The sequence below is a fragment of the Biomphalaria glabrata genome, chromosome 1, assembly GCF_947242115.1.
Source record: "Biomphalaria glabrata chromosome 1, xgBioGlab47.1, whole genome shotgun sequence".
Taxonomy (NCBI): Eukaryota; Metazoa; Mollusca; class Gastropoda; family Planorbidae; genus Biomphalaria; species Biomphalaria glabrata.
In genome coordinates, this window is record NC_074711.1 from 39886701 (window position 1) to 39914023 (window position 27323).

Genomic DNA, 27323 nt, shown 5'->3' on the forward strand with positions numbered 1-27323 from the left:
GTACTTTTTAGTTTTGACACATTTTTTTTTTCAAAACAAGGGACGATAACTAAGAAGAAATCTAACCGGTACAAGAAAAATTAAAAGGTAACTTAACTATCTTTGTATCTAGATCTAGATCTAAATTATTCTAAATCTAGAGTATAATCTAGATCTAAGGCTAAGTTAATTTAATCTATCTAGGCTCTTAAATCTCGACTAGATTTAGATTCTAGAAGAGAGTCAAAATCTACAGAATTACCATAATTCATAATCAAGATCTACACTCTAGATCTAGATCTAGAGCTCTGTGACACTCTGTCTATCAATTCAAGTTCGAGGTATACACTCACTTTGACACTTGACACTCTACTCTAGACCTAGATCTAGATAAACACGAGTAGATTGAACTAATTTTTACTAATCTAGATTCTAAATAAACTCACAACTTAAGTAAAGCACTAACTCAGTAACTGACTTTTAGAAGCCTGCCCAGCCTAAGTAGACCGTCATTTTTGTCACTCTAGACTCTAGGTCTACTAGATCTAGATTCTACTAATTCTAGTACTACTACTATTATTACTAGACTCTACTATTAATACTTCAACTGGACTACTTAGTTTTTCAAGCCACATCCTAACCAAATTAACTTTTAATTTATATAAAAATTATAATAACATTAAACCTTAGCCTTAAGACTAGTTTAAGTAGTTAAGTAAGGCAATGTTGAAGGTAAAACTTTACATCGAAGGCCCCTAGTTTTTCAGGTCAGTTATTTGGCAGCTGTCTATCCGCACGTATGATGACGTACTGACGTGACCTCACCTGCTCCAAGAATTACACATTATGGTATAAGGCGGAAAACAGATTGAGCTCTCAACATTCTACTTTAAGGACCATTTTTTTGACCAATTTCAAAATTACTTTTATTGACATATTATATATCAAATTTATTGCCCAAGAATAGAGGAATTCAAAAAAAATAAAATCAGAAGCAACAGACAATTATTTAACTTGAAAAAATGAGGTCAAACACACTTACCCCTAATAATGAAAAATTCATCACTCACAGAAGATATGTCCCATAATCCATGAATTTCACAAATTCACAATATTATTAATAGAAAAATATATCCCAAAGTAAAGTATATTTATAGAACATTTGAAAAAAATATAAAAACAAGTTTTTTAAGTCATTTATGCAAATTAATTGAGCCACCCCAGACCCCACCCCCTCCGTAAAAAAAATTAGGTTGCAAATTATACTTTATCATTATCCTAAATAACAAAAACATAATCAGTTTAGACATATTATGTATCAATTTTAATGCCCAAGAAGAGAGGAATCCAAAAAAAGTAAATTCATTATCATCAGGCAAGTATTTAACATAAAAAAATGAGGTCAAACACACTTACCCCTAATAATGAAAAATCCATAATTCACAGAAGATATGTCCAATAATCCATGAATTTCACAAATTCACAATATTATTTGCTTAAAACTGTGTCACAAAGTAAAGTATATTTATATAACATTTGAAAAAAAAAAAAAAACCTTAAAAAGTATTTATAATTAATAAATAAGCCCCCTCTTCGGCCCACCCTACCAATAAAAAGTCTTTTTTTTTCCTCTTATCTTCATGTTTAAACATGATACTATTTATATCAATTTTAGATAAAGGTTATAGATATGTATAATTTTAGACTAGAAAAGATCTAATATTAAATGAAATATTATCAAGATTTAGATCTATTCTAGTTCTTGATCACTTTTTAGATCTAAATCTAGGTCTAGAGTACTCTACTTAGACCTAATAAAGCTTAACTTGCATGGTGCATGATCTATATCTATTGACTATTCTGTTTATTATCTCAAATAATCTCAATCTTTGTATCTGTTGCTGAGAAAAGAAATAAAAACAACTTTTATAATTTGGTTAATATGTGTTTGTTGTTATTTTTAACTATGTCACTATGTCTATATTGAATCTCTTCTACTCTTGTTTATAATTGACTAGATCTAGATTTTTTCCACTTTAACTTTAAGTAATTTAAGATGTAGATCTAGAGATCAGATCTAATTTAACCCTACTGAGTTTATAAGATCCTATGAATTAGATTTAGATATATAAAATCTTAGATCTAATCTACATTTAGATTCCTAGATCCACACGTGTACATCGCTAATTGACTATCTACTAGTAGTACTAGTTACTAGATCTAGAAATGACTAGATGATAGATCTAGATAGATTTAGATCTCAGATTTTTTTCCATGTTAAAATCTTGTCCTAAGTCTTACTATGAATTATATTTAGACGTAGATATAAGGCTATATAAATTATATAGATCTAAGACCTAGAGTCTACATTTAGACTTAGACTAGGTCACTAGGGTCTTGATTCTTGATCCACGTGTGTACATCGCTACTTGACTATCTACTAGAAATGACTATATAATATATAAATATAGATCTAAATCATCTAGTTCTAGATCTAATCTATCTTGATAAGAGAATTTAGATCTAGATCAGTAAATATTTAAATAATTTCACGCTTATTAACTCTAATGACTAGATCTAGACTAATCTAATCTCAGAGTCTAAGTCCAGTGACCTAGATCTAGTCCTAGACCTAGAGATCGATCTATGTCTATAATATATAACTAATCTAAAAGCATTTCGCTAGATTGATTTAAAAATATGGTTAAGATCTAGTCTTTATAGATCTAGATCTGTAGAAACTATTATAGATCTAGAGGTAGATTAATTTAGATCTAAAATCTAAGTTCAAAATGTGTCCCCCCCCCCTCGCGCTGAAACATCGCATTGCCGGGCCGATTTTATGACGCATGCAATGCACCAATATTAAAGTAAAATAATTGCCGTAATAGTCGATATTAATTTAAAAATTATAGGTTTTTAGCTTTTACAGACTAAGATCTCAATTCAGAGGTGCGCCTTCAGGTTGACTAAGTCAAAACGTGTGTTTGTTTGTTTTTTTATCGCGCGCGCCTGGCTAAAGATAGATACCCGTGTTCCCGTCCTTGAAGTTAATTATTGAAGAAAACGACATCCTATTATTAAAGCAGAATAATTAACTAAGCAGTTGATATTATGAACTGAATTATCTGTAATAGATTCTGTCTATAATTACCTTTGCTAGAATTATCGCTTCGAATATTTCTGAGCGAATGACAAAAAAAAAAAGCACTTTGAACGGGAGGTCATGAAGTCAATTCCGGCGACCTCCATTCTGATTGGTGTTTAAAAAAACGAGATTTTATAAATATTTTTTTATTTTAAATAACCAAAAAATAAAAAAAATAATTAATTATGATGATAGAAATACAAAAATAAGTGTTTTGCAACGAAAATCGGCAAAATGTAAATTATATTTAAAAAAAAATGTACACATTGTTTGGCGACATCACAACTTCAAAAATTGCATCGAGGCTATTTTTTTTCAAATTTAAGACAAAAGAAGCATTTTATTTACTTTTTTTTTTCTTTATGGTGTATAACAATCATTTTTAAATACTAAGTATGTATTTTATACATGAGTTATATTTCTAAAATATGTTTCTTACCTTTTGAAATGGGATCACATAAATCCAGAAGTAAATGTTGTCTGTCTTTTTGGCAATACTTCATGATATTCACAAATGCACAAATTCCATATAAAAACGAATTTCAAAAAAATTTTGCTAATGAAGCTTCCAGAAACATAGATCTATCCATCAGTAAAAGCAAATATACCACAGATGGTCTATATTCAGAGATAATGAATATTGAACTCGAAAAATGCATTTTCAATAGAGAATCTGTTTTCCGCCATAATGCTGTCTAAGCGGGCTCAGAGGGCACTTATAGGATGAGAAGCGCATGGACCACGGATAATAATAGCCTCATTCCATTCAGTGAAGAAGAGGATTAACTTAGATATTGTCTTAACAACAAATGACAGTGAAGAGGAAGAGAAGGATAATATTTACAACAGACTGACTATCATCATACTCGACAGACTTAAAAAGAGAAAGATAGGGACGGCCCAGGAATATATGGCGCCGCAATTTGGAAGCAGATGTCAAGCTACCTATCTATCCTCTCTCTGTCTAACTTATCTCTCTCTCTCTATCTATTTATCTCTCTATCCATTTATCTATCTATCCTTTATCTCTCTACCTCATCTCTGTCTATCTATATATCTAAAATGTTTCTTTTTAAAAGCTATACAGTTGAAGATACATGAATCTTTTTAAGTAATAAATGTAGGTTTACATACTCCATACATACAATACATCATGAGCACGCAGGCCATATAAGACAGATGGACATGTTGCGTAACTCCCTCGCCACATGCTAGACTGTCAACATCCACCCATCCCTTCCTATCACCCCACCTGCTGTTTTTTCATGTAACCCTCACTTAAATGGTCAAATCACACACATTTGGATAACCCACGACAGATTTGCATGATTGGTTTGTTTGTCTTAAGTCACGTGTCCATGTTTTAGTTAGGGCAGTTTATTATCAAGCTATCCAACAGTGAACATCGCATCGTCGCTTTCCCTTTTTTATTTCTGATTGATTCGGATACAAAACCCAGTGTGAGTTTCAATCTTTTCAATTCTTTAGTTGTCTCATATAGTTTCATGTCATGACATAATAGATTCCGTTAGCTTATCTGCTTCTCACTTTCCCGACTGATTATTTTTTTCATAGTTTCCTATTCACTTAATGCTTACTTTATTATATTAGAAGTTAAAACTTACGTCACTTGACTTTGTCTCTATAAATATTTCTTTGATCATAAATTGGTACCTAGCTGTAATTCACTTAAACATATGTTTAAGGTTATGTTAGGCTACACACTACTCTTCATAAACATCTAGCTACTGTTATTGAAAATGCTTGGATTTCAGATAAATATCTGTACTTATAAGGAAACCCATTAAGTTTAATTTAATTTGAAAATAAAATAAAGAATATGTTGCACATATACGAAACCCAGTATGATTGGTTTACTTTAATTTTAAAGTAAAATTACATTAAATCAATAAATTAAAAAATAATAATTTAGGTCTGTAAAACATTACAAATGAAAAAAAAAATAGTGTCAGCAAAAATATATAAATATAGGCCTATAACCCGTACATATATAGGATAGCGGTACCATACATTTGTGACACAAACAAACAAAAAAAAAACAAATTAAAAAAATAAAGATTAATTCATTCTCATTATTTATTTTTTATAGCCTTTTTAATATTTTTTTTATTACATAATATAGATCCAGAGTTTTCATGTCATTAGCTAATGACTAGATCTATCACGAACTATTAGGCCTACATGATACTACCGACACCGTCTAGCCGGTAGTGACCTTGTGACCTGATTACCGTAGCGATAGACAGCGCGGTGCTGCCACTTGCGTAACATTCTTCAAAAGGGTCCTTCGATGTAAAGTTTTACCATGTTGAATATAGGCAATATACTTATTATAATATTATAGTTATAAGACTATAGTAGAGATCTATATTATATAAAATTATAATTAGATCTCAGCAGAAGAAAAACCCCAGTGCAAAGCCCTTAGCCCCTTGGATGACAAAAGTGGTCATCATCAAGCCACGATGGATGAACTATATATACAGATCTAGACCTATAATGCAGGGGCGGGCTGGGTATTAAAATTGGCCTGGGCTTTACCCTATGAACCGGCCCACAAATGAATTGCATGTCATATCATGGGCGTAGTCAGGATATTTTCGGTGGGTGGGTGGGATTTTTTTCTACCCCCTCTATAATGTATATGTGCGTAGTTAATCTTCATTACATTCTGACCTTTCATTCTTTCTGGCATTTTTTTTTTAGCCTAGAATAAGTTCTTCTTTTAATTAGTGGAAAAACAGTACACACCACCAAGGACAGCTAGGGAGCCTGGGGAAGCGCTGTGAGCCCCGTATCCAAGCATTATTTCAAACCACAAAACCCCTTTTGGCTACGCTTAGGAAATTCGGCGACTGTAGTTTGCTTAAGTTGGCTGCACTGGGGCATTAAGTAAAGTTTCCTTTTCAGACAATGAGGTCTGAGGCAAGTGATGGTTTGAACCCCCCCCCCCCCCCTCCTCCCGGCTAAGACCATGTGTCATATATTATAGGTGTAAGCCTAATTGTCTTCAAAATATATACAGTTTGATAACGCATTGAAAACTAACTGTATGCTTGCGTAGGATTACATTTAATAATGTATTTTATTTATATTATACATGCATGTAGTCTGAAAACTATAGGCCTAAACAATACAATAGCAACCTTAATGAGTCTGAAACTTTTTGGTATTACTTATAGATTACAGACGTTTCTTCAAAAATTAGACAGTTACGTCCTACTCATTTCATCTGTCAATCTAGTCATGCATGTTGATCTGTGACTTAAAATATGCTAAGTCATTGGTTTTCCTGGCTGACTCGGGCAACCCATTCCATTAAAAGATAAGAGAATGCAGAATGGTTAGAGGGGCACTTACAAGTAGCCTACATTCTCAAAAACGCGAACTGTATATGAATATATCATGACCCATTATTTAAAATATAAATATAAATCTCCTTTCATTAAATATTGGATGTGACAGCGCTATAGGCCTATATATTATTATAATTATTATAAGAATTTCCATCATTAATGACTTCATACTATGCATAAGTTTGCCATTAATTATAATAGTAAAAAAATGATTTAAATCTAGATTTTTTTTTATTAAATAATATTTTTTTTTGTAAGCCTTAAGTGTAGTATTTTTATATCTATAGATCTATTATTAAAAATAAAAAGAAAACTTACTTTTCTGTACAAATCTCATAAATAAGAACTCTATATCCAATTTGAGTTGTGAATAAGTTGGGTGGTTTGCAATTTCGCAGCTGTGTGTGTATTAAAGTTAATTCCTATTAAGTATTGTTAAAGAGCTTCTTCTTCTTCCTCATTCTCATTTTTTTATGTTGGAGCATTCAGATGACTAGACCAGTATATGAGATGAACTGTGCAGTGGTTTCCAAATCAGGGAGCTCTCCATATAGTTTTCTTTCTATTGGGGTGTTTTCGGGCCAGTGTCTTGTACGGGTCTCATAGTAAAGACAACAGTTTTGAAGGTCATGTTGTCTCGTTCTGTTGTGTCCGGTCCTGAATCGTAAGATTAGACGTTGATCTTTTCGGGATAGCTTATAATAAGCATCATCTTTCTTGTGCTTCGGTTGAGAGCTTGTCCATTTCTCTTTTATTTTATTTACTATTAGTTTCTTCATTTCTTCTGGATAGAGTGCAATGTTAAATTGTGAGTTTGTTCTCCCACTCTTGCCGAGTGTGTCAGCCTTCTCATTTCCTCCTAGTGCTATATGGGCTAATATCCATTGTATCCGTTAAAGAGCTAATTGTCATCCCTATTTTTTTTCTGCGTTATATCAATGTTTTCTAAATTAACTTCTCTCATCCCTCTTTTTCGTTAACTGACAATGGAACCATCAAAAGACGGGGGAGGGAAGGAGCAAAAACAAAAGGGAGAGCAATCAAACGTACATAATGACCAGTAAAATGATTAGGCCAAACACAACCTCGAAGACATCAAAGCAGTGTTGAAAGTTCATGCCGCTCTTGCATAGCAAAAAGTACGGTCTAACGTTTTGCAAATGATAATACTTAGGCTACAGTGTATAGTGTAATTTTTTGGGGATATTTTTGTTGAATTTCAAACAAAATTAAGTGTAATAAAAATTAAAAAAAAAATAAACGTTTTCGGGGATTTGTGTCTTGCTGCTGTCACTTTTTTTCCTTTGGTTGCGACCAGACCGGCCCATTTGGTACCGGCCCACCTGGCATTTGCCCGCTTGCCCATATAGTCAGTCCGCCCCTGCTATAATGTATAATAGCAATATAGATCTATTTATAACTAGTATAACTATTAACTGGGACTGGCAGACTGGGTCTTATAGTTATAATACTCCTAGTCTTACAAAGTCCTACTCCTATGTCTTACTCTTTTAACTTAAGACAAGCTAACAGACCAGTTATAGACTGAGTTAACTCCATTATAAATATTGAACTCAATAACTGAGTAGTCAAAGTAGATTATAATTTTTGTATTATTATTATTAAGTATTAAAGTATTATATTATCATTCAACATAAATCAATTATCTCCAACTTGTTAGGAACATCCCAAACATGTGAAACATATTCTGTATACTCACTCCTTTGTGCAAAAGTCTTAAGACCATAAAGGCCACCCTTTAGATTGTTAGCATCTCTTCGTATTAATTTTTTTCCTAGTAATTGTTAGGAGGAGCTTGGTAATAGCACCCACTATTATTTCCTACCAAACATTTAAACGATTGTGGCCAATCAATCCAGGTGCTACTTATTATATAAGAATAACCTATTTATGTTTATAATTAATATTGAAAAATTAATATTTCCTCAGAGAATTTGAATCACAATTATGGCAGAGTCCAAAAAAGAACCAGCCAGTTTAATTGGTTGTGATGAAAAAAAGCGAGATAGACCTGCTACTTCAGCTAATAATGCTAAAGATGAAAGAAATGCTTCCAACAATTCCTCTGCTGTTAAAAAGAAACAAAATGAGACATCAAAATGTATGAAATCCAGTCCTAGCACAATAAATGCTGAAAGGTGCAAATCTTCTGCACGGAGCCAGTCAGCAAGACGAACAGAGCTTTTGGAAGATCAAAGAGGGTATGACAATATTTAAAAAAAAAAAAGGCTTCTCACAGTGTTATTATAAAGCTCTTTTTTTTCCACAAACTTGCATGTCAGATGGGCAGGATAAGTTGTGTGTGATGAATGTTTGGCCTGCACAATAACCAACATGTATTATTCCTATCTATTTCTATTACTTTAATGTGCTGCACTCTTAACTTTTCTGAAAACATATTTTTAGCTGATTTTTTGTATTTGGGTTACCAAATGATGTATTAAATAAGTTACCTTTACAGCAAATATAGACAATGATTTAGTAACTTATATGTCACTCATTCTGAAATTGATAAATGTAAAATTTATTTTTAATTCCAGAGATGCTTATGTTTATAATGAGAACACACAGACATTTCTAAATTTCTTGACTAAAAACAATGTTGATGTCAGAGATGTCAAATCCAAAGTCTTTAAAAACCAGGTAGATTTATGTGTTTTTTTTTTAATTTCATGCACATTTTATATTCTTTGCATCATATTTTAGTTTCTTTTATAGTCATTTAAAAAAATTATTTATAGAAAAATTGAAATTTCAAAACCCAATAAATTATTAATTAAAAATAAATAAATTATATATATTTGAATTAAATTTTAGAACTATTGTTTAATAGAAAAAGAATTAGAAATCAGTACTAAAAATTTGTTTTTAAAAGTGTAAACAAAATGATTAGAAGAAAATCACTAAACAAAAGGATTTAATTCAAAATACTATCTGGGCATCTCTTCCATTCTTTTTACCACACTGTTTAGCTGTTAGTTGTTTTTTTTTAGTAGGACCACGTTCAGAGTCACTTGATCCAAGTAGCAAATGAAAAAGTCTTAGAAAGGTTTGCTTCTATTGCTTCTTTAGTTAAATGAGGTCAAATACTACCATGTTAAATTTGTCTTCACAAATGGAGGCATGGACTATACCAAGGACTGATTGTTAGAATAACTAGATGAAAACTAAAACTAATTATAAGTGAAGTCAGTGAAAAACTTTGACTGTAAATGATCACTGTAAGAAATAATAGAGACTAGTCTTTGAGTTTGAAGGATCAGGAAGAGTGCAGCAATGACCTATTTATTTTACCATTGTAACTGCCATATATATATTGTACAAAACTCAAGTAATATTTTCCTTTTCCTTATAAATTCATGAATCCAAAGCTCATGTTATCTGAAACTATGGAAGAAGTTCCATCTAGTTTTGCCAAAAACTGGCTTATGTTGGTGTGTCCTGCAGGATCTCGCTGCTTGGTTGTAGCCAGACGGGTAGGTTCTTGTAAATATAAATTATGACCTTACAAACTTTGTGAAAACTATTTCACTTATATCTGTGTCTCATGATGTATGGCATTTTGTTTAAAAATTGATAATGAGTAAATATATAAAAAGATAAAAGTTTCTTTATTCAAATATGTCATTCTGTAATAGTTTTTGTAACAGATTAGAAGATGAATATGTAGGTTTGAGAAGTTGACTAAACAGACTTCATACTACAAAGTTGAGTTAGATAAAGATTTTTCTCTAAGACTTTCCCATACTCAATTTAAATTATAGACAGATAATTTTCTTTAAAGTTTTTTCTTTATCATTAAACTGTGTGATGTTTCCACAGGGCTACACTGGTGCATATACAAGAACTGGTTATCACATCATTAGTCATTCTTCTAATCTGCCTATGGGAAATAAAATGTTTCAAGGTAAATGATCTCCTTTTCACAAGGAAATACACTAATTTAGAAAAATTATGGGCATTTCATTATAGAACTAAAAGTTGTTAGTAAATTTGTTTTAAATAATGAAGCATTGTTACACTTTTCTAATGACTTTGAATCACAAAGTGTATTTTAGTCTAATTGATACTACAAAAAAAAAAAAATGAATAGCCTTTTTAGCGGCCCCATAAGGGAAAAGCAGCTATTAGGTTTATGCAAAATGTCTATCTGTCTGCCTGTCACACTGAGATCTCGAAAACTAGAAGAGAAATGAAAACTATTTTTTCACCTTGTGATGCAGCTTGAAAAGTTTAGGTGCAACGGCTACTTTTGGTTTTCTAAAAGCAAACCGTTTAGTTTATAAAATCAATTATGCAAGCGATTTTTTCATAAATATACACCAATTCTAAAACAATTACATAAATGTAAGGGAGGTAATGTTACAATATGTTAACAAAGAAAATATAAATATTAGTTAAAGGTGTTTTTTCTGGTCAACTAGCTGTTAAAATTAAAAGAAAATATTTATGTTTGTTTATAAAGGCTAAGAATGCACTTCGTATGTAAATATCATGCACATTTTTTAAAATGGACTTTTTATGCTGCGACTTTCGTACAGTTGTGTAACAAACAGCAGCAAAACATGGTACTAATCAGTTTCCTCAAAATTTTTTAAATTATCAGATTTTATTTATTTTCTGTTTAGTGTCCACATCAGGATAAAAGACGCTTATTTTTGTGCATTTTGATTGCCGGTCGGTCTGTCTGTCACTTTTAGATAAGCTCACAAAAACAACTCTAAAAGCTATTGAAAATCTGATTTAACCGTTAATGTTCCTTTGACAATACATCACTATAGTTTATTTATCGATATTAAATTGTTCTGTATTTTCAACTTAAAACAAATTTATGTCAAATGACTTTATTTTTTCAAAAATATCGACAATAGGTTGTTCAGGATTTTAAAATAAGAAATTAATTTACTAGAAACGATTATTGGAAATAACTTTTTAGACTTTTTTTACAGTATATTTACTTGCTGAAACAACAAAAGTTGTTTAATCGGTAAAGAATGTTCCGGATTTTGTTTTGAAAAAGAAATCGACCTACATTACTTTAATTTTCTTACAAATCGCCAAAAATGTTCAAAATCGTATATGAAAAATCTACGCCAAATAACTGTTTGAAATCCCTCTTCTAATAAATAAAACAGATAATCTTCTTCTCATTTACGAAAATTGGTTGTTCCGGATTTTTAATGAAAATTTTTGTAACTTTATTTATGTAAAATTGCACTTCCCTCTTACATTATATTTAATTTTCTAGCTAGAAGGTTAGAATATCTAATTATCATTAATATTATGTTCCTAATTTTAAGGAAAAACAACTTCCTAACACCAAAGTATGGTTTGAAAATCTCTCCACAAGGCTATGGTACATCTAATTTTCATACGAGACCATCCCAAAAATTTAATTAATAGTATTTGATTTATCTGGAATTCTTATTTTCTCTCACTATATATGCAAACATCAGGAACAATCTGTTTTTAATAGCTTTTAGTCTTTTTTTTTCAATATTAACATGACAGACAGACGGAAAAAAAAAACTCACAAAAAATGAATCTTTAATCCTTATATATATCCATACATACAAATTTAGTCTAACTAAAGGATTTTTTTCTTTGGCGTAATATGTAGTTAATTCTTCTATGAACCCTCAACAACTTGCTCCTATTGATGACATTTTTTAGTCTAACTAGGCTGTGTGGCATAGTGGATTTTTTTTCTTTCATATGGAATAAATTCTTCAAATGAATTGCTAAAAAAACTCGGTATAGTAATGTTTATTAAACCTCAATATCTGACTCATATTTAAAAAAGGCATAATAACTAGATTTAGATCTAATCTATATTTTTTAAACTAGATCTAGATTTTTTTTTACACTAGAGCTAGATTTTGTACACTAGATCTAGATTTTTATTACACTAGAGCTAGATTTTTAAAACTAGATTTAGATTTATATTCTAATTAAAATCATTGTAGATTCTAGATCTAGAATTTCTAGGTCTAGTTTAGAATGTTTGTTGTTTTACATGTTTAGGATGTTCCTTCAGAGTTGAAGATGTTTACTTCCTACTCCCGCAGGACCACGGGGGATGGGAGCGGGCAGGGTTTGAACCTGGGACCATCGATTAATCCAAACCACAGTCCAGCGCGCAAACTGAACGACCAGGCAGCCATGATTTAGACTAGATCAAGATCTATAATTTCAATTTCTAGACTTAAAGTGTAGATTTTTATTTCCAAATATCTAGATCAATATTGTAATGTTATAAAATACTAAAACTAATCTACTATTTTTAAATTTAATATTGCATTCAGTCTATTAAATTATTATCTAGGCTTTTTTTTTTTTACATTAATCTTATCTAAATTACATATACATTATTCCAAATTTATATTTTAGATCTAGATCTAGTAGATATAGATCTTAAGAGTGATAAAATCAGAAGTTTAATTTAGGTAGATCTACATCCCCATTCTAGTTCCATTTATAATAAATGAAAAACTGTCATGGAATCCCCATATTGATGAAACTATCAAAAAATCAAACAAAGCATTAGGGTTTATTAAAAGAAATTTCTATAAATCAAATAAGAACATAAAACTAAAATGTTATTTAACCTTGGTCAGGCCAATAATAGAATATGCATCCTCTGTTTGGGAACCTCAACTCAAGAAAACATTAAGAAACTGGAACAGACACAAAACAGAGCAGTGAGATTCATAACAAACGAGTATTCACATTTGACTAGAGTAACACCTTTAGTTAAATCACTTAATTTAGAGAGCCTTTCAGGACAGAAGACGCAAAAGTAAAGTAGCAATTATACATAAAACACTAAACCATAATCTTCAAATACAAAAACAAAATTTAATAAAATACTCAGAAAGACACAAAGATAAAGGCACATTCCTCATCCCATATGCTAGGACAAATTTGTACAAATACTCCTTCTTCCCTAGTGCTATTAGAGCATGGAATGGGTTGCCTGAGCTAGCCAGGAAAACCAGTGACTTGGCAGAATTTAAGTCATTGGTTAATATGTATGACTGAATGCATGACGCGTAGGATGTAATCATCTTCTTTTTTGAAGTAACGTCTGTATTATATGAGATAAGAAGATAAATGAAAATGCCAATAGCTCTGTTGGTAACTGTGCTTGGACATCGAGCAGACTTTGCCGAAGTACAAGCTCGATGCCTTGTTCTTTTTCTTTTTCAATTAGCCTACAAATCAATACCAAAAGATTATCTAAAATCGCTCGTCTGACATATTGTACTTATCCGGTAGTTGTCATGCCGTAATATGTAATATATCTCTTTATCAATATTAGTTTGTAACCAGTTTGTTATTAAGAGCAAATGCCTGGTCATGCAGTTAGCGTGCTGAACTGATTATCTCGACGGTCCCGGTTTCATACCCTGCTCACTGCCATCCCCTGTTGTCCAGGGAACATACAAAACATGTAAAGCATTTTACAGGAAAAAAAAATCATTTTTTACAACACCAAATGAATCTTTGAAACATTATTACTTTTGACAATCAAAACAAAATCACGTCTTAAATATTCCTTGCAAATAGGCGGATCCAATAGGGATCCGACTCCAATGGGGGCTGCCTCTGAGTTTGTGTGACAACACAAACTCTTTTTGTAATCTTGTTAAAAAAATATTCTTGCAAGATTTATTAACTGAAACTCAATCTTTTTTTTTTCCTTCAGGTTTTGGAGCCTGTATTTTGGACTGTATCTACTGTAATGAAACACAAACCTACTATGTTTTGGACTTAATGTGTTGGGATGGACAATCTTACTATGAGTATCCAGTGAGATCTTTAGAAGATTTATATAAACAATGAAGTTAAATGCTAAACTGCTTTTTATTTTTGAAGTGTAAAGGTAGAATAGTTTTTTTTGGTAAAAATTCTTGCTATATATTGCAAGGTAGAATAGTTTTTTGGTAAAAATTCTTGCTATATATTGCAAAGTAGAATATTTTTTTGGTAAAAATTCTTGCTATATACAGTATTGCAAGGCTATTGTCTCATGCCATTGTCATTCTTTTCTTGTTTCTCTTTCATAAATCAAAATCATATTTGTAATAAACAAAAACATGGTACTTGTGTTTTTTAACAATATGAATTAGTTATTGTTGATACTAATTTTAATCCTTGAACTTTACTAATTTCATTTATCGAAAAAAAAACAAAAAAACTTCAAATGTATATGTTTCAATCTTGCACATGAACTCCAGTTTATTGTCTTAATGTTCTGTAGTATGTCATACATTTTTAATGGGTTAGAAATATGTTATTAATTATTTTATGAATCTAAAAATTGCAGACTCAGACAAGATTGAAATTTTTACAAGACAAAGTTTGGGAATATGATCTTAGTCATCCATCTGAAATGAATCCAGTAAGAAATAGTTCAGCTTTTGTTTTGTTGTTGTTTTTTTTCAAAAAAAAAATGGAGCAATGCATGTTGTAACTTATTTGCTTGCAGTATCCATTTGTGCCCTTGAAAACCTTCACACCAACAAAGACTAATATAAGATCTTCAGTAATGGCTGCTCCATATCTTGTAAGTTTATTAAAGCATTTAAAACAGTGTTAAATAAAAAAAAACAACTTGTGTTGAATTTTGTTTTCATTCAGTCCAGAACATTGATGAGATTTTATTCTCAAAGAAACCTTTGACTTTTGTCTTTCATTAGATTGATGGTCTACTGTTTATCTACAAACATGCCACCTATCAACCAGGAAACTCACCATTTGTTTTATGGTTAACTTTAGATCATCTCCCTTCCAAGCTAAAGATTGAAATTCCAGAAATGGGAATAATTACTGCAGTGAGCTACAAGGACCCAGTTTCTCTGGCACTAGTGTAAGTTGAAATAAATAGTAGAGAAATAAATTCAATTTCAAAAACAGAATCTAAGTTTCTCCTTTAAGTACATAGATACATGGGTCAGATGATGTTCCAATCATCTTTTTTATAGCTAACTGTAGATGAGAGTAGAACAAGAACCAACTAGCTCAGTTAACGCTGTGTACTTATATATATATATATATATATATATATATATATATATATATATATATATATATATATATATATATATATATATATATATATATATATATATATATATATATATATATATATATATCTGATGAAACCTTGGATTCAGGCCCATACCTACCATCTTGAGAAAACAATCCTGTTTCCTCTAACAGTTCTCCAAGATGAGAATTTTTTTTTGCAGTTGAGCACTTTAACATTAAAATACCATAAAGAAACAAAAGCCAAGACTGTTGCAAGAAATTGTCTATTTCCAAAAAAACTAAATATTTCAGTACAGATGATGCAATCCATTTTATGAAGCTTAATTAATTATAGGGTTGCTAGGTATTATATGAAACAAGGAGGACACCAGAAGATGTTTAGAGTTATGTGTCATGCCTCAGTGCGCAAGCCAGGTGAGAGAGAGCTGATCAGATTTTTAGGTCTGATTATATATGTGTAAGAGAACAAATTGTTTGTCAGACCAGATTTATAGAAGACCTAGAATAGATGTAAACAATTGTAATTTAGAAATACTTAAATGAAAAGGTTAAGAGGATTGAAAAAAGCTATTAATTATGTAAACCAGTGTTTCCCAAACTGTGTTCCACAGAACTCGAGGCCTGAACAGGTGTTCCATGAACTACTGAATTAATTAACTAGTAGGTCACCATTAATCTCTCTTAAAAATAAGCAAAGTGTTCCGCTAAATATTCAAAATGAATGAAGTGTTCCATTAAGGAAAAAGTTTGGGAAACACTGATATAAAAGCACGGCAAACCAAGAAATAAACTGGATAGCTACCGTCCCATCAGCCTCACTAGCTGTACTTGCAAACTGATGGAAAGAGTGATAAATAGAAGGCTGACATGGATCCTTGAGTCAAATAACCTACTCACTGAAGCCCTGGCTGGCTTTAGAAAAGGCAGATCAACAGAAGATCAAATTGCCTTCATCACACAAGAAATAAAAGATGGCTTTCAAGAAAAGAAACCAACAACAATTGTGTGGGTTGACTTAGAAAAAGCATTTGACAAAGTCTGGGAACAAGGTCTCTTGCTCAAGCTAATCCAGCATCACATATCCCACAGAATGTACAACTGGATAAAGGAATACCTAAATAACAGAAAAGCCGTAGTTTGCATGCAAGGACACAGAAGCCACACAGTGGGTATAAAAAATGGCGTCCCCCAAGGAGGAGTCCTATCCCCAACACTTTTCCTAATATTCATAAACAATCTAAATCAAAACCTACCCAAAAAAGTTAAAAGCAGCATGTATGCAGATGACCTTGCCTTAATTAGCACAGAAGAATATGTAGGAACATCGAAATTTCGATTACAAGATGCTCTTGATAAACTCAATAATTGGTCCAAAGACTGGGGCATGTCCATTAACACAAAAAAGACAACATATACCATATTCTCACTGTCAACAAAACAACAAACAATAAAATTAACATTAGATAAGGAAGCTTTAGAAAAAAAATGACAGCCCTACTTATCTTGGAGTCACCTATGACCCGAGACTAACCTGGAAAAACCAAATAGATAAAACACAGAGTAAAGGCATCCAGAGACTATCCCTCTTGAAAAAATTAGCTGGCACAGATTGGGGAGCTAATCACAACATCCTGAAAAAGACCTATACCAGTTATGTAAGACCTGTACTAGAATATGGTGACACAGCATAGGGCTCAGCAGCCCAAACCAACCTAAGAAAAATAGACAAGGTTCAAAATATTGGTCTAAGGATAATGACAGGAGCAATCAAAACAACACCCATAAGAGCTATGGAGGAAACCGCTGCCCTGATTTCTCTGGATGAAAGAAGAGAAATAAAAATCCTTTCCCAATTCACTAAATTGGAAACCTTGGAGAGGCACCCACTCAGAACAAAAATCCACAAAACTGGCACAAAAAAACATCTCAAAAGGACCAATTTCATACAGGAATCTCTAAACCTAAAAAAGAAACACCAACTTGAAAAAATTACTCTGGAATCCTCGATACACTATAATGAATCTCCACCCTGGGATGAAAGCCCTCTTCCTACTATAAGGGACCATAATGAAAACATAAAAAGAAAATCTGATTACAGACCAACAGAGCTCAAGGAAATAGTGAACTGTTTTTTACATACCAATTACCCTAGCAATCAGTGGATCAGAGTTTACACGGATGGCTCATCCCATAAAGCCACCACAAATGGAGGAGCTGGAATACTTATCGAATGGCCAGATGGAGGAAAACTAGAAAAATCCATTGCAACTGGAGAGCTCTCTGACAGTCACAGAGCAGAAAGGGAAGCACTAGCACTAGCTGCTACCATGCTAGCAAATCATCCAAGTTCCCCTCACAGTCAGATTGTCTTTCTAACAGACGCGAAAACAACCCTCCAAAGCTTGCAAAACTCTGATTCCCCTTATATTAAAAACCTCAGAACAGCACTTACAAAGCTCAACAACAACAGCAAAAAAACTGTTATTCAATGGATACCAGCTCACATACAACTAGCAGGAAATGAGAAGGCTGACACACTCGCCAAGAGTGGGAGAACAAACTCACAAGTAAACTCTGCACTCTATCCAGAAGAAATGAAGAAATTAATTGTAGATAAAATAAATGAGAAATGGACGAGCTCTCATCCAAATCACAAGAAAGATGACGCTTACTATAAGCTATCCCGACAAGACCAGCGTCTAATCTTTCGACTCAGGACCGGACACAACAGAATGCGACAACACATGTTCCGGAAGCTCAAAATTGGAACCAGTGAAATCTGCCCATGTGGAGTATCACCAGAAAATGCCGACCACGTCCTCCAAAACTGCTCTCTCTACCAAGAGGCCCGTATAAGACATTGGCCCCAAATCACCCCAATAGAAAGAAAACTATATGGAGAGCTCCCTGATTTGGAAACCACTGCGCAGTTCATCTCATGTATTGGTCTAGTCATATGAACACTCCAACATAACAATGAGAACGATGAAGAAGAAGAAGAAGAACTGATATAAACAATGCAGAAAAGTCTTTGTATGAGACTATAAAAGGGAAGCAAAATTATTATTGTTCAGTGTCATTGTACAGTGGTCATTATTCTTTGATGGAAAGTTAATAATCATCAGTATCTTTGCTGTGCTTTATTTATTCAATGATAATATATGTTAAACTAAGTTTGAAAGCATTCAACTCAAGGAACTTATATTCTACACTGTTTTTCTTCAGGGTGCTCATACAGAGGCATCTCCAAACTTGCATTGGTCACATAAGTTGGGAGATAACACTGCTCTCCAAAATAATGACATTGTTATTCTTCTACAAACTAGTCTGCTGAGTTACATTAGAAATTTTGTTCAGAGTAATACAATTGCAAGTTATCATTTTATTGAAAGGGTTCCAGCATCTTCTTCTTGGTACTGGAATAGCATTCACATTTGTTGCTCATCTGTGTTATTTCATACTTTGTTTAATGTGATAAGAACCTTTTGAATAGCCCCTGAAAACTTTAAAAGCTACTTCAACTTTTTATTGTACTAAGATTCTTTTGGTCCTCTGCTTTTGATTTTCAGGGCTAGAGCTGTGTATGTTCATTGTCAAGCACCCTTGGAGCTTTTTCTCTCAACAGGTGGCTTTGGTAAATGTTACTCACCTTTGGGAGAGTAGGTTAATTTGGCAATCTTTGCCATCCTTTCCAGCGTCTATCTGATTAGGTTTTCACCCACCTTTTATTACTAAGTAAAAAAGTTATACCGTCAAGCATATGAAGCATTTAAGAAAGACAAAACGTTTGGAGCCAAAAAATATTAATTTATTTTTTGGCCTTCTACTTTATTTTAATCTGATTAGACAAATAGAGAATTATGTAAAGAACACATTTTGACCCATTCAGTTCAACTTTAAAAGCCTCAATATAAACATTTTACACAGCTGAAATTGTTTTCTTTTGTATTCAGAAACTTTTTAGCGATTGTTTATTATTTCAGCCATGGTGTTAGTCCAGCTATTATATCACAAGTATATCCTGCATATTCTAGAGGATACCCTCCATTTTCACCCCTTGGAAATAAAGCTGGTCACCAGTATTATCCAGAGCATCCAATATTTGTGAAACACTTGAATCAAGAAAGTCAGATGCTGGATCATCCAATGGCTGGCTTTAAGCAGGGCTATTTCAGTCATAAACCTCGACAACCCACTGGACCAATACAGGATGACTTAGTCTATTTATCTGGTATATATTTGTGTTGTTTTTTTTATGAACCTCTCATAGATTAATGGTGTCATTTTTGTCTAATTAAAGTAAGATAAGTTGACACAAAAATAAAAAATGTAAAATTAATACATCAAGGATAAAAGTTTATTATCAACAGATAAGATGATGAACTGCAAGATTAGTCATGGACGTCAGCGACCATCTTCTCAGTATGACCATCACATGGCATCTTTCAGGGCTCCATTTTATGACAACATCAGCAACAACAATATGTTCAAACATAATCATTTTGATTTCCAAATGGATTACTTGGATTGGAACTCTTTTGAAGAGAGAAGTTACTTATCAGATACCTTGCCTGACCAACAGATGAAGAGTAAAGATCATAACACATTGAAATTAAATTGGGATGAACCCCATAAAGTATGTCAACTCTGATTATGTAATTTATCAATGTTTGTATTTTATTATCTTAGGTTTACTATTATAACTTTAAAACACAAACATGTTCAGCAAAAATAAAACAAACTAAAAACAATGCTCTTAAGCTTTCAATTTAATTTTTCTGTTGGAACAGGAGTATTTAAATTCTTTGTCTGAATGTGTTTAATTTGTGGAATCAGTGACAAATTTAAGTTGTGAAAAGATAGTTTTGAAATGGGTAGTACTTTACCTACATATTTGCATATGCTTATGATGTGGCCATGTCAATTTTATTGAAAGTTAAATTAATATTGTTTAGAGTTTTTAAAATTTAAAAAATGATAGAGAAGGTATTAGTGAACACACCAATGACCAATAAATACATAATTTCACAGTTTTTATTGCGTTTCATATTTTTTCACTATTTCTCATAATTGTCCCCCAAAGTTTGGTTTTCATTCATTGTAGTATGCCACATTAACCCTAAGTGAGATTGACACTTAAATAAAAATAATGTTTAAACATTTCTAGGTGATGAACTCTCAATGGATGATGATAAAACCAGAGAATTTTGAGTGCAACTATTTGGCTTGCATTTGTCCAGTGGCTAAAAGAAGGATTTTGGTTGCAGCTAATGTAAGGCTTTTGTCATTAATCTAAATCAAGCATTTTTTTTTTTAGTGTAAAATGCAAAATAAAAAAGTATACAAGTCAGTATATAAGTCAGTGATCTAATCGACCAGTTTAAGGTGATGAGGGGCTTTTTATCCTGAAATAAATTTTAGAATATTTTTTACTTAAAATCAAAGTTATGAAATCTGACCTGCTTTTTAGTATCTACCTTGTAAAAATGATAAAGAATATTTACAATGTTAAGTTTCACACAGGAATGCCATATTGAGCATTTCATTGTATGTCTGAAATAATTCCACTTGTTCTCCATAATTAGTTTTGGCAGTTTTCTTTTTTTTTTTTTAGTACATGCTTAGGAAAACATACCTATGTAATTTTGGTAGCGTAAAAAAAATGTTTTGATATACACTTGTAGCGTTTCTGAGTATAGAGCTTGCTTTTGACTATTATCATTTCTATATTTCTGTCTAAGGTGTTGGGATCTGTGTATAAATGTTTCTGTCATAAGCTTTTCAATATCGACCCTTGCAAACGTATGTGATGTGTATGAGAAATGGGGAGGTTTTTTCAGGATGCAAAGAACTCTTCAAGACTTTATGAAGATTGTCTGAAAACAAATCTTAGTAGCATTGCATAAATAATAACATATCTCTATTTTTCTAGAGGAATTTTGTCTTACAATTGTGCATTTATTCCAAGCCATAAAAAATATTATTATGCTATTCAAGTGACAAGAAATAGTCAATACATTAAATTATGTCAATATAAGAGCTAAGTCATTCTTTCTCCAACGTATCTTATACCCTGTACTTAAAGAAAATTTATTGTGAACAAATAGGGCTCAACTTGTACGTACAACAAATATGGAAAATTGATAGAGAGCTTCACTTCTTCTCTCCCTTGTGGCAATCCATCGCAGTATATGAAAAATAGTGCAGGTATGTAAATAACCTGGGTATGTAATGTAAACTTCTTTTTTTTACATTCTAGATCTTCATTCACATGTTGATATTTTCCTCACCTTTTTATTGTGTGAAATTTCATTAATTGTTAGAACAGCAAATAGTTGTAGTAGACCTACTGTGTATTAACTTGGTTTATTCTCTTCTAGAAATGGTCATTCTGGACTGCTTATGGTCTGGCGCATTGCAAAAGTTCTATGTTATTGATCTGTTATATTGGCGTCAACATTCACTTTATGAATCTGAGGTATAGTACTCTGTGTAGAGAAATTGCACTCTAAGCATGTGAATTTCAAATTTTCCTTTCAGACCAAAGAATGTAAAAGAAACAAAGAGTTCTCTCGTGTTGTATGTCATAAGGCAGCCTTTCTCAAACTGTGGGGCTAAGGAGGTTGGGGGGGGGGGGGGGGGGGTGAGGACTGGCAATTTATTTTTGAAGGGATCTAAAAAAAAATATTTTTATTGTAGCTATAAATCTATGTTCAGGTATCAACCAAGTAAAATGACATTATTATCAGTGTTTTAAAATGAAAAATATTTTAAGTAAGAGACATTGTAAAATCTTCTATGTAGAGCCTTTTTAAATGTATAGGCATCTGCAACAATATTGACTCAAACTTATTGAAGAAGTCATTTTAAAACCTCGCTCCGAACATGATTGAACTCCTCATTTTCTTTTATATCAGAATGGTCTCATTTCTCCCTTATATCATGGTATACATCATTATGATGAAGACTTTTGCATGACAAATAATAGGGTAGTGACAAGACATCTTACTTAAAATGAAGACGATCTTACTATGATCACACCCTTTGCAGTCTTAAGTGGGCTATATGTGTCTCTAATGCCCCACACCTAGTAGTATTGGCCTTCTTATTTATTACACATAATTTAACATGTTTATTGGCCCATCTCACTCCCTTTTCTCTTACTGTTTTTTGTATGCATTCTTCTTACTATGAGAAAAATGTGTATTTTAGAAGCCAGGAGAATGAATTTCTGAAGCTCAGAATGCTGGACAACGCATAGTGTCAGGGCTAAATGTGTGCCCTTTTAGTTTTTGTTAAGCATGAAAATAAATGTAACCATTTTCAAAACAAGTTGAGTAAGTTAATGCAATTTAATAGTTGTGAGGGATTTTGGGTGGAACTTTGTTAAGATCCAACATCCAAACACATTAAGTTGTTGGAAACTTTGTCTTTTTTTACCCATTTGCTATATCATTTCATCTAGTTGTTTGCATTACCCACCCTTTAATACACATTGCACAGGTATGTACTTATGATATATTTACTTAACATAAAGTTAGGTCAGAGGACAAAACATGTTAACAAGATCTCAATTTTTTCCCCTACAAACTCTGTTTATAATATTGGTTTTTTATTGGTTCATTTATTGTCACTTTACAGACTCACTGGCACAGCTTAGGATTTTCTGTTACTCCAAATCCCTTTGCTACCATGCTGTTGTTTCATCATTGAACTAACAAACATATTAATAAACTAAGTAAAACACTACACGAGCTGCAGAGAATATATAGTTAAACTAGGGAGAGCACACCATTGAGTCTAGGAGAACACATTATTAAACTAGTAAGAACTCATTATTAAGCTAGTAAGAACGCAATATTAAACTAGCAAGGACACATTATTAAACTAGCAAGAACACATTATTAAATTTAGAACACATCATAATTGGGGACAACATATCCTAGAGAGAACAAAGTTATGCACCTTTTCTTTACATTTATTTTCATTATATTTTTTTTTATAAGAAATTTTTTTTTCTTTCAGGCAGAATTTCGATTCTTTTGGCTAACAGACCTACTATCTAATGTGATTATCAAATCAGGAAAAAAAGAAGTATGTTAAATTGAAATGTATAATTTTTGTCGAAATTGCAAAAAAGAATCCTTGATTGTATGTGAATATTGATTTTTTTTTATAGCACAAGTTAATCAGTACCATTTTGAATTGTTCTGTTCTAGCTAGCCATCAGAACACTTAAATCTTACCATACACCTTTAAATTGAACAAAATTGATTAAAAAGTTTAATAACATTTATCAAATATTATTTTTCTTTGTTTTAGTACTCATTAGAGGTGTTACCTAAGTACAGTTGCACACAAGAAGACATCTTGGCAGCTCTCTGTAAAACTGAATATAAGGTACTTATTATATACTGACTAAATTATAAAGAATAATATAATGAAATTATTTTTATAATTTATTAGTATTAGTTTATTTAATTTAAAACATTTTCTGTTTTTTTTTCCCCTTGATTGTAGGTGGATGGTTTACTATTTTTTGACAAGACTGGCAACTACTCCCTGACTTCTTCCTGCAATGCTTTGTGGCTTAAACCTGACATGCTGGAAGAAGTGTTGGGCTATCCTTGCCCTTCAAATGTCTTGTTCAAAGCCACCACAACCAAAGAATGGAAACAAAGGAATTATTTTAACAGTTCAAATGCTTAAATGTTTCTTTGCCTGAAGTTTGTGATCTTAGTCATGTTATTTATTTTAAAATTAAATTCTGGACAGTTTATTGTTCTCAACAGGGCATCCTGTCATGTACATTTAAAACTTTAGTCATTTCAATTTATTTAAACTGGCATCTATTGATGTACATTGAGCAGTTAAGTTGTATCTACTCTCTTTAACTCATTTTGCCCTCAAAGTTTGTAGACAAAACCGTTTTTTATTTACAAAGTACAGTAAGTTCTGTGACTTTCACATAGATAGTTATCTCACATTACTGCTTTCAACTTTTTTGCATAAAAAAAAAATAGAAGGACTACAGTGTCAATAATTGAAGAAAATGAGTTTAGGAACTTTTGATCATTCCAATCAACCAAAATACATGTACTAGTGCTTCTTCAATGATTCAAAAACATTCTTTCTAGTTTTGTTTGTCTTGAAATCAAGATTTTCTTTTAACAGAACTTGTTTTAGTATTTTTATATATTAAACTGAAGATTTGAAATCTGACAAAAATGAAAGTATTATTTTGTATGTTTTACTAGTCAGACCTTACAAAGAGGCATGTTTTATTTGTGTTTGTCTATTTTGTGATGATCTGCTTACAATTTAATTTGTCTCTAAACATAATGATTTCTGAGATTAACATGTCAGTTTTCTGTTATGCTCTTGATATTCTATTTATCAACTTAATATTTCATGGTGATCTGTGATATTACTTCAGACCTGGGAAAAGATTTGTGAATGATTTTATTACAGACTTATCTAGAACAACTGAACTAGATGGTGCTCATTCATTTTAACAACAGATCTAGATGGTGTTCATTCATGTAAACAACTGAACTAGATGGTGTTCATTCATGTTAGATGGTCAGCAGTTGTTGATTTTTTTTTCTGTTTTCATGACTATTATTTTTTTTTTTAATTTTTTTTTTAAAATTTTATTTTTATTACTGGTTACTACTTGTATATTGTTACATTAAACATCTTTCTTTCTTGTTCATGAAATTGATCTAGTAAGGAACTTCATACATTTGGTTGATTTTGTAAAATTAAATATGCTTACAAAAATTAAAGTAGTTCAAATATTGAGTTAAAATTTAATTATGGCCACAAAACTAGACTGTTAGCTGGCTAGAAGCAAAGTAGGAAATAGGATTTCTTGGTGATTTTTACATTTCTTGAATAATTAATAATAATATTAATAATATCTTTATTATACTAAAGGAAATTTATTTTCCAATAGTGCAACATCACACATAAAATATTAAAACACTGAAAAAAAAATTTTCATTTATATTACAATTCATTTGGAGTTTACAGGAGAACTTATTCAGTGTTATAAGTTATAGTGAAAAGAAAAAAAACAACAACTGAATTGATGAGACATTGTTTCCTAGCCTACAACTTTATGCTATGTTGGTGTTTTTAAAGATCAATCCTTCAGTCAAACCTTTAGAAGTTATGCATGTACATTATTTGATTTAAATACTATTATTTGCCTTTTTTTTCTTTTATCTGTAACAGTAAGACCAAAAAATGCTGCAGGTTTTTGTCTTCTGCTAGACCTAGCTGATGAGACTGTGCAGACTTTCTATATCATGATAGTTTTAAGAAATTAGTTGTCATCCACCAATTAAATGTAATCATTAAGTTGCATGTTGGATGGTCCGGCTACACCCCATTATTTTCTACTCAACTAATGAACAGTTGGTGCAGAGGTATGCAGTAACTGATGGAGCTTGAGAAAACCAAAAAGGATGAAGTGGGGGAAATCCATGTCCTGTCTGTTACCTAGAAATCTTGGGTCGTCGCAATACTTATAGAGATGTATATTGGATTATGCATTTGATTACCATTTAATTGAGATTTATTCTGGTTTCTTATTTTAAATTACAAGTTGTTCCCCTGTTTTGTTTTAGATTTCCAATGCGGTACACTTCTATGTGACGTTGGGTTCATTTTTTTATATTAACATTAAGTAAGATATTTTGGATCGTTGAATCATTTCTTTGATTTTAATAACAGCTGTTGTATATTCCTATTTGATCATACTTGGCTTGCCATTGTTAAGTGTATACACCAACATTCACTTTTATTTTCACACCCCAAAATTGTTTTCATTGTTGATTGAATACTTTGTCATAGTTTTCATTTTTTCTTCTTTTGATCAAGTTAACTTACTGAACTCTGTGTGTGTGTGTGTGCGTGTGTGTGTGTGGGTTAGTATTTGATTTGTTCTTCTTTTGATCAAGTTAACTTACTGAACTCTGTGTGTGTGTGTGTGCATGTGTGTGTGGGTTAGTATTTGATTTGTAAGGAATAAAATTTTGTTTGACCATTGGACATTTTTTTAATTTAAAAAACTTTTTGTTGATCTTACAAAAGAAAAAATAAATTTCTTTTTTAATATTCCAAGACAAATTGTGTGTTGTTTGAAAAGTCCAAGATTCCAAGACAAATTGTGTTGTTTGAAAAGTCCAAGATTCCAAGACAAATTGTGTTGTTTGAAAAGTCCAAGATTCCAAGACAAATTGTGTTGTTTGAAAAGTCCAAGATTCTAAGACAAATGGTGTTGTTTGAAAAGTCCAAGATTCCAAGACAAATTGTGTTGTTTGAAAAGTCCAAGATTCCAAGACAAATGGTGTTGTTTGAAAAGTCCAAGATTCCAAGACAAATTGTGTTGTTTGAAAAGTCCAAGATTCCAAGACAAATTGTGTTGTTTGAAAAGTCCAAGATTCCAAGACAAATTGTGTTGTTTGAAAAGTCCAAGATTCCAAGACAAATTGTGTTGTTTGAAAAGTCCAAGATTCCAAGACAAATTGTGTTGTTTGAAAAGTCCAAGATTCTAAGACAAATGGTGTTGTTTGAAAAGTTCAAGATTCCAAGACAAATTGTGTTGTTTGAAAAGTCCAAGATTCCAAGACAAATGGTGTTGTTTGAAAAGTCCAAGATTCCAAGACAAATTGTGTTGTTTGAAAAGTCCAAGATTCCAAGACAAATTGTGTTGTTTGAAAAGTCCAAGATTCCAA

General features: G+C 31.8%; 1 protein-coding gene across 1 annotated transcript; it reads left to right on the forward strand.

The window, feature by feature from the left end:
• LOC106064420 (uncharacterized) lies at positions 1-26715 on the forward strand. Its single transcript, XM_013222977.2, has 17 exons — positions 1-87; positions 8455-8726; positions 9066-9168; positions 9897-10001; positions 10348-10432; positions 14234-14337; positions 14855-14929; positions 15017-15094; positions 15228-15397; positions 19563-19810; positions 19950-20215; positions 20747-20851; positions 21687-21786; positions 21960-22057; positions 23605-23673; positions 23902-23979; positions 24100-26715. The coding sequence occupies exons 2-17, from the start codon at positions 8473-8475 to the stop codon at positions 24286-24288; spliced, it is 2127 nt and encodes a 708-aa protein (XP_013078431.2). The 5' UTR covers positions 1-87; positions 8455-8472; the 3' UTR covers positions 24289-26715.
• The last annotated feature ends 608 nt before the right edge of the window (positions 26716-27323 follow it).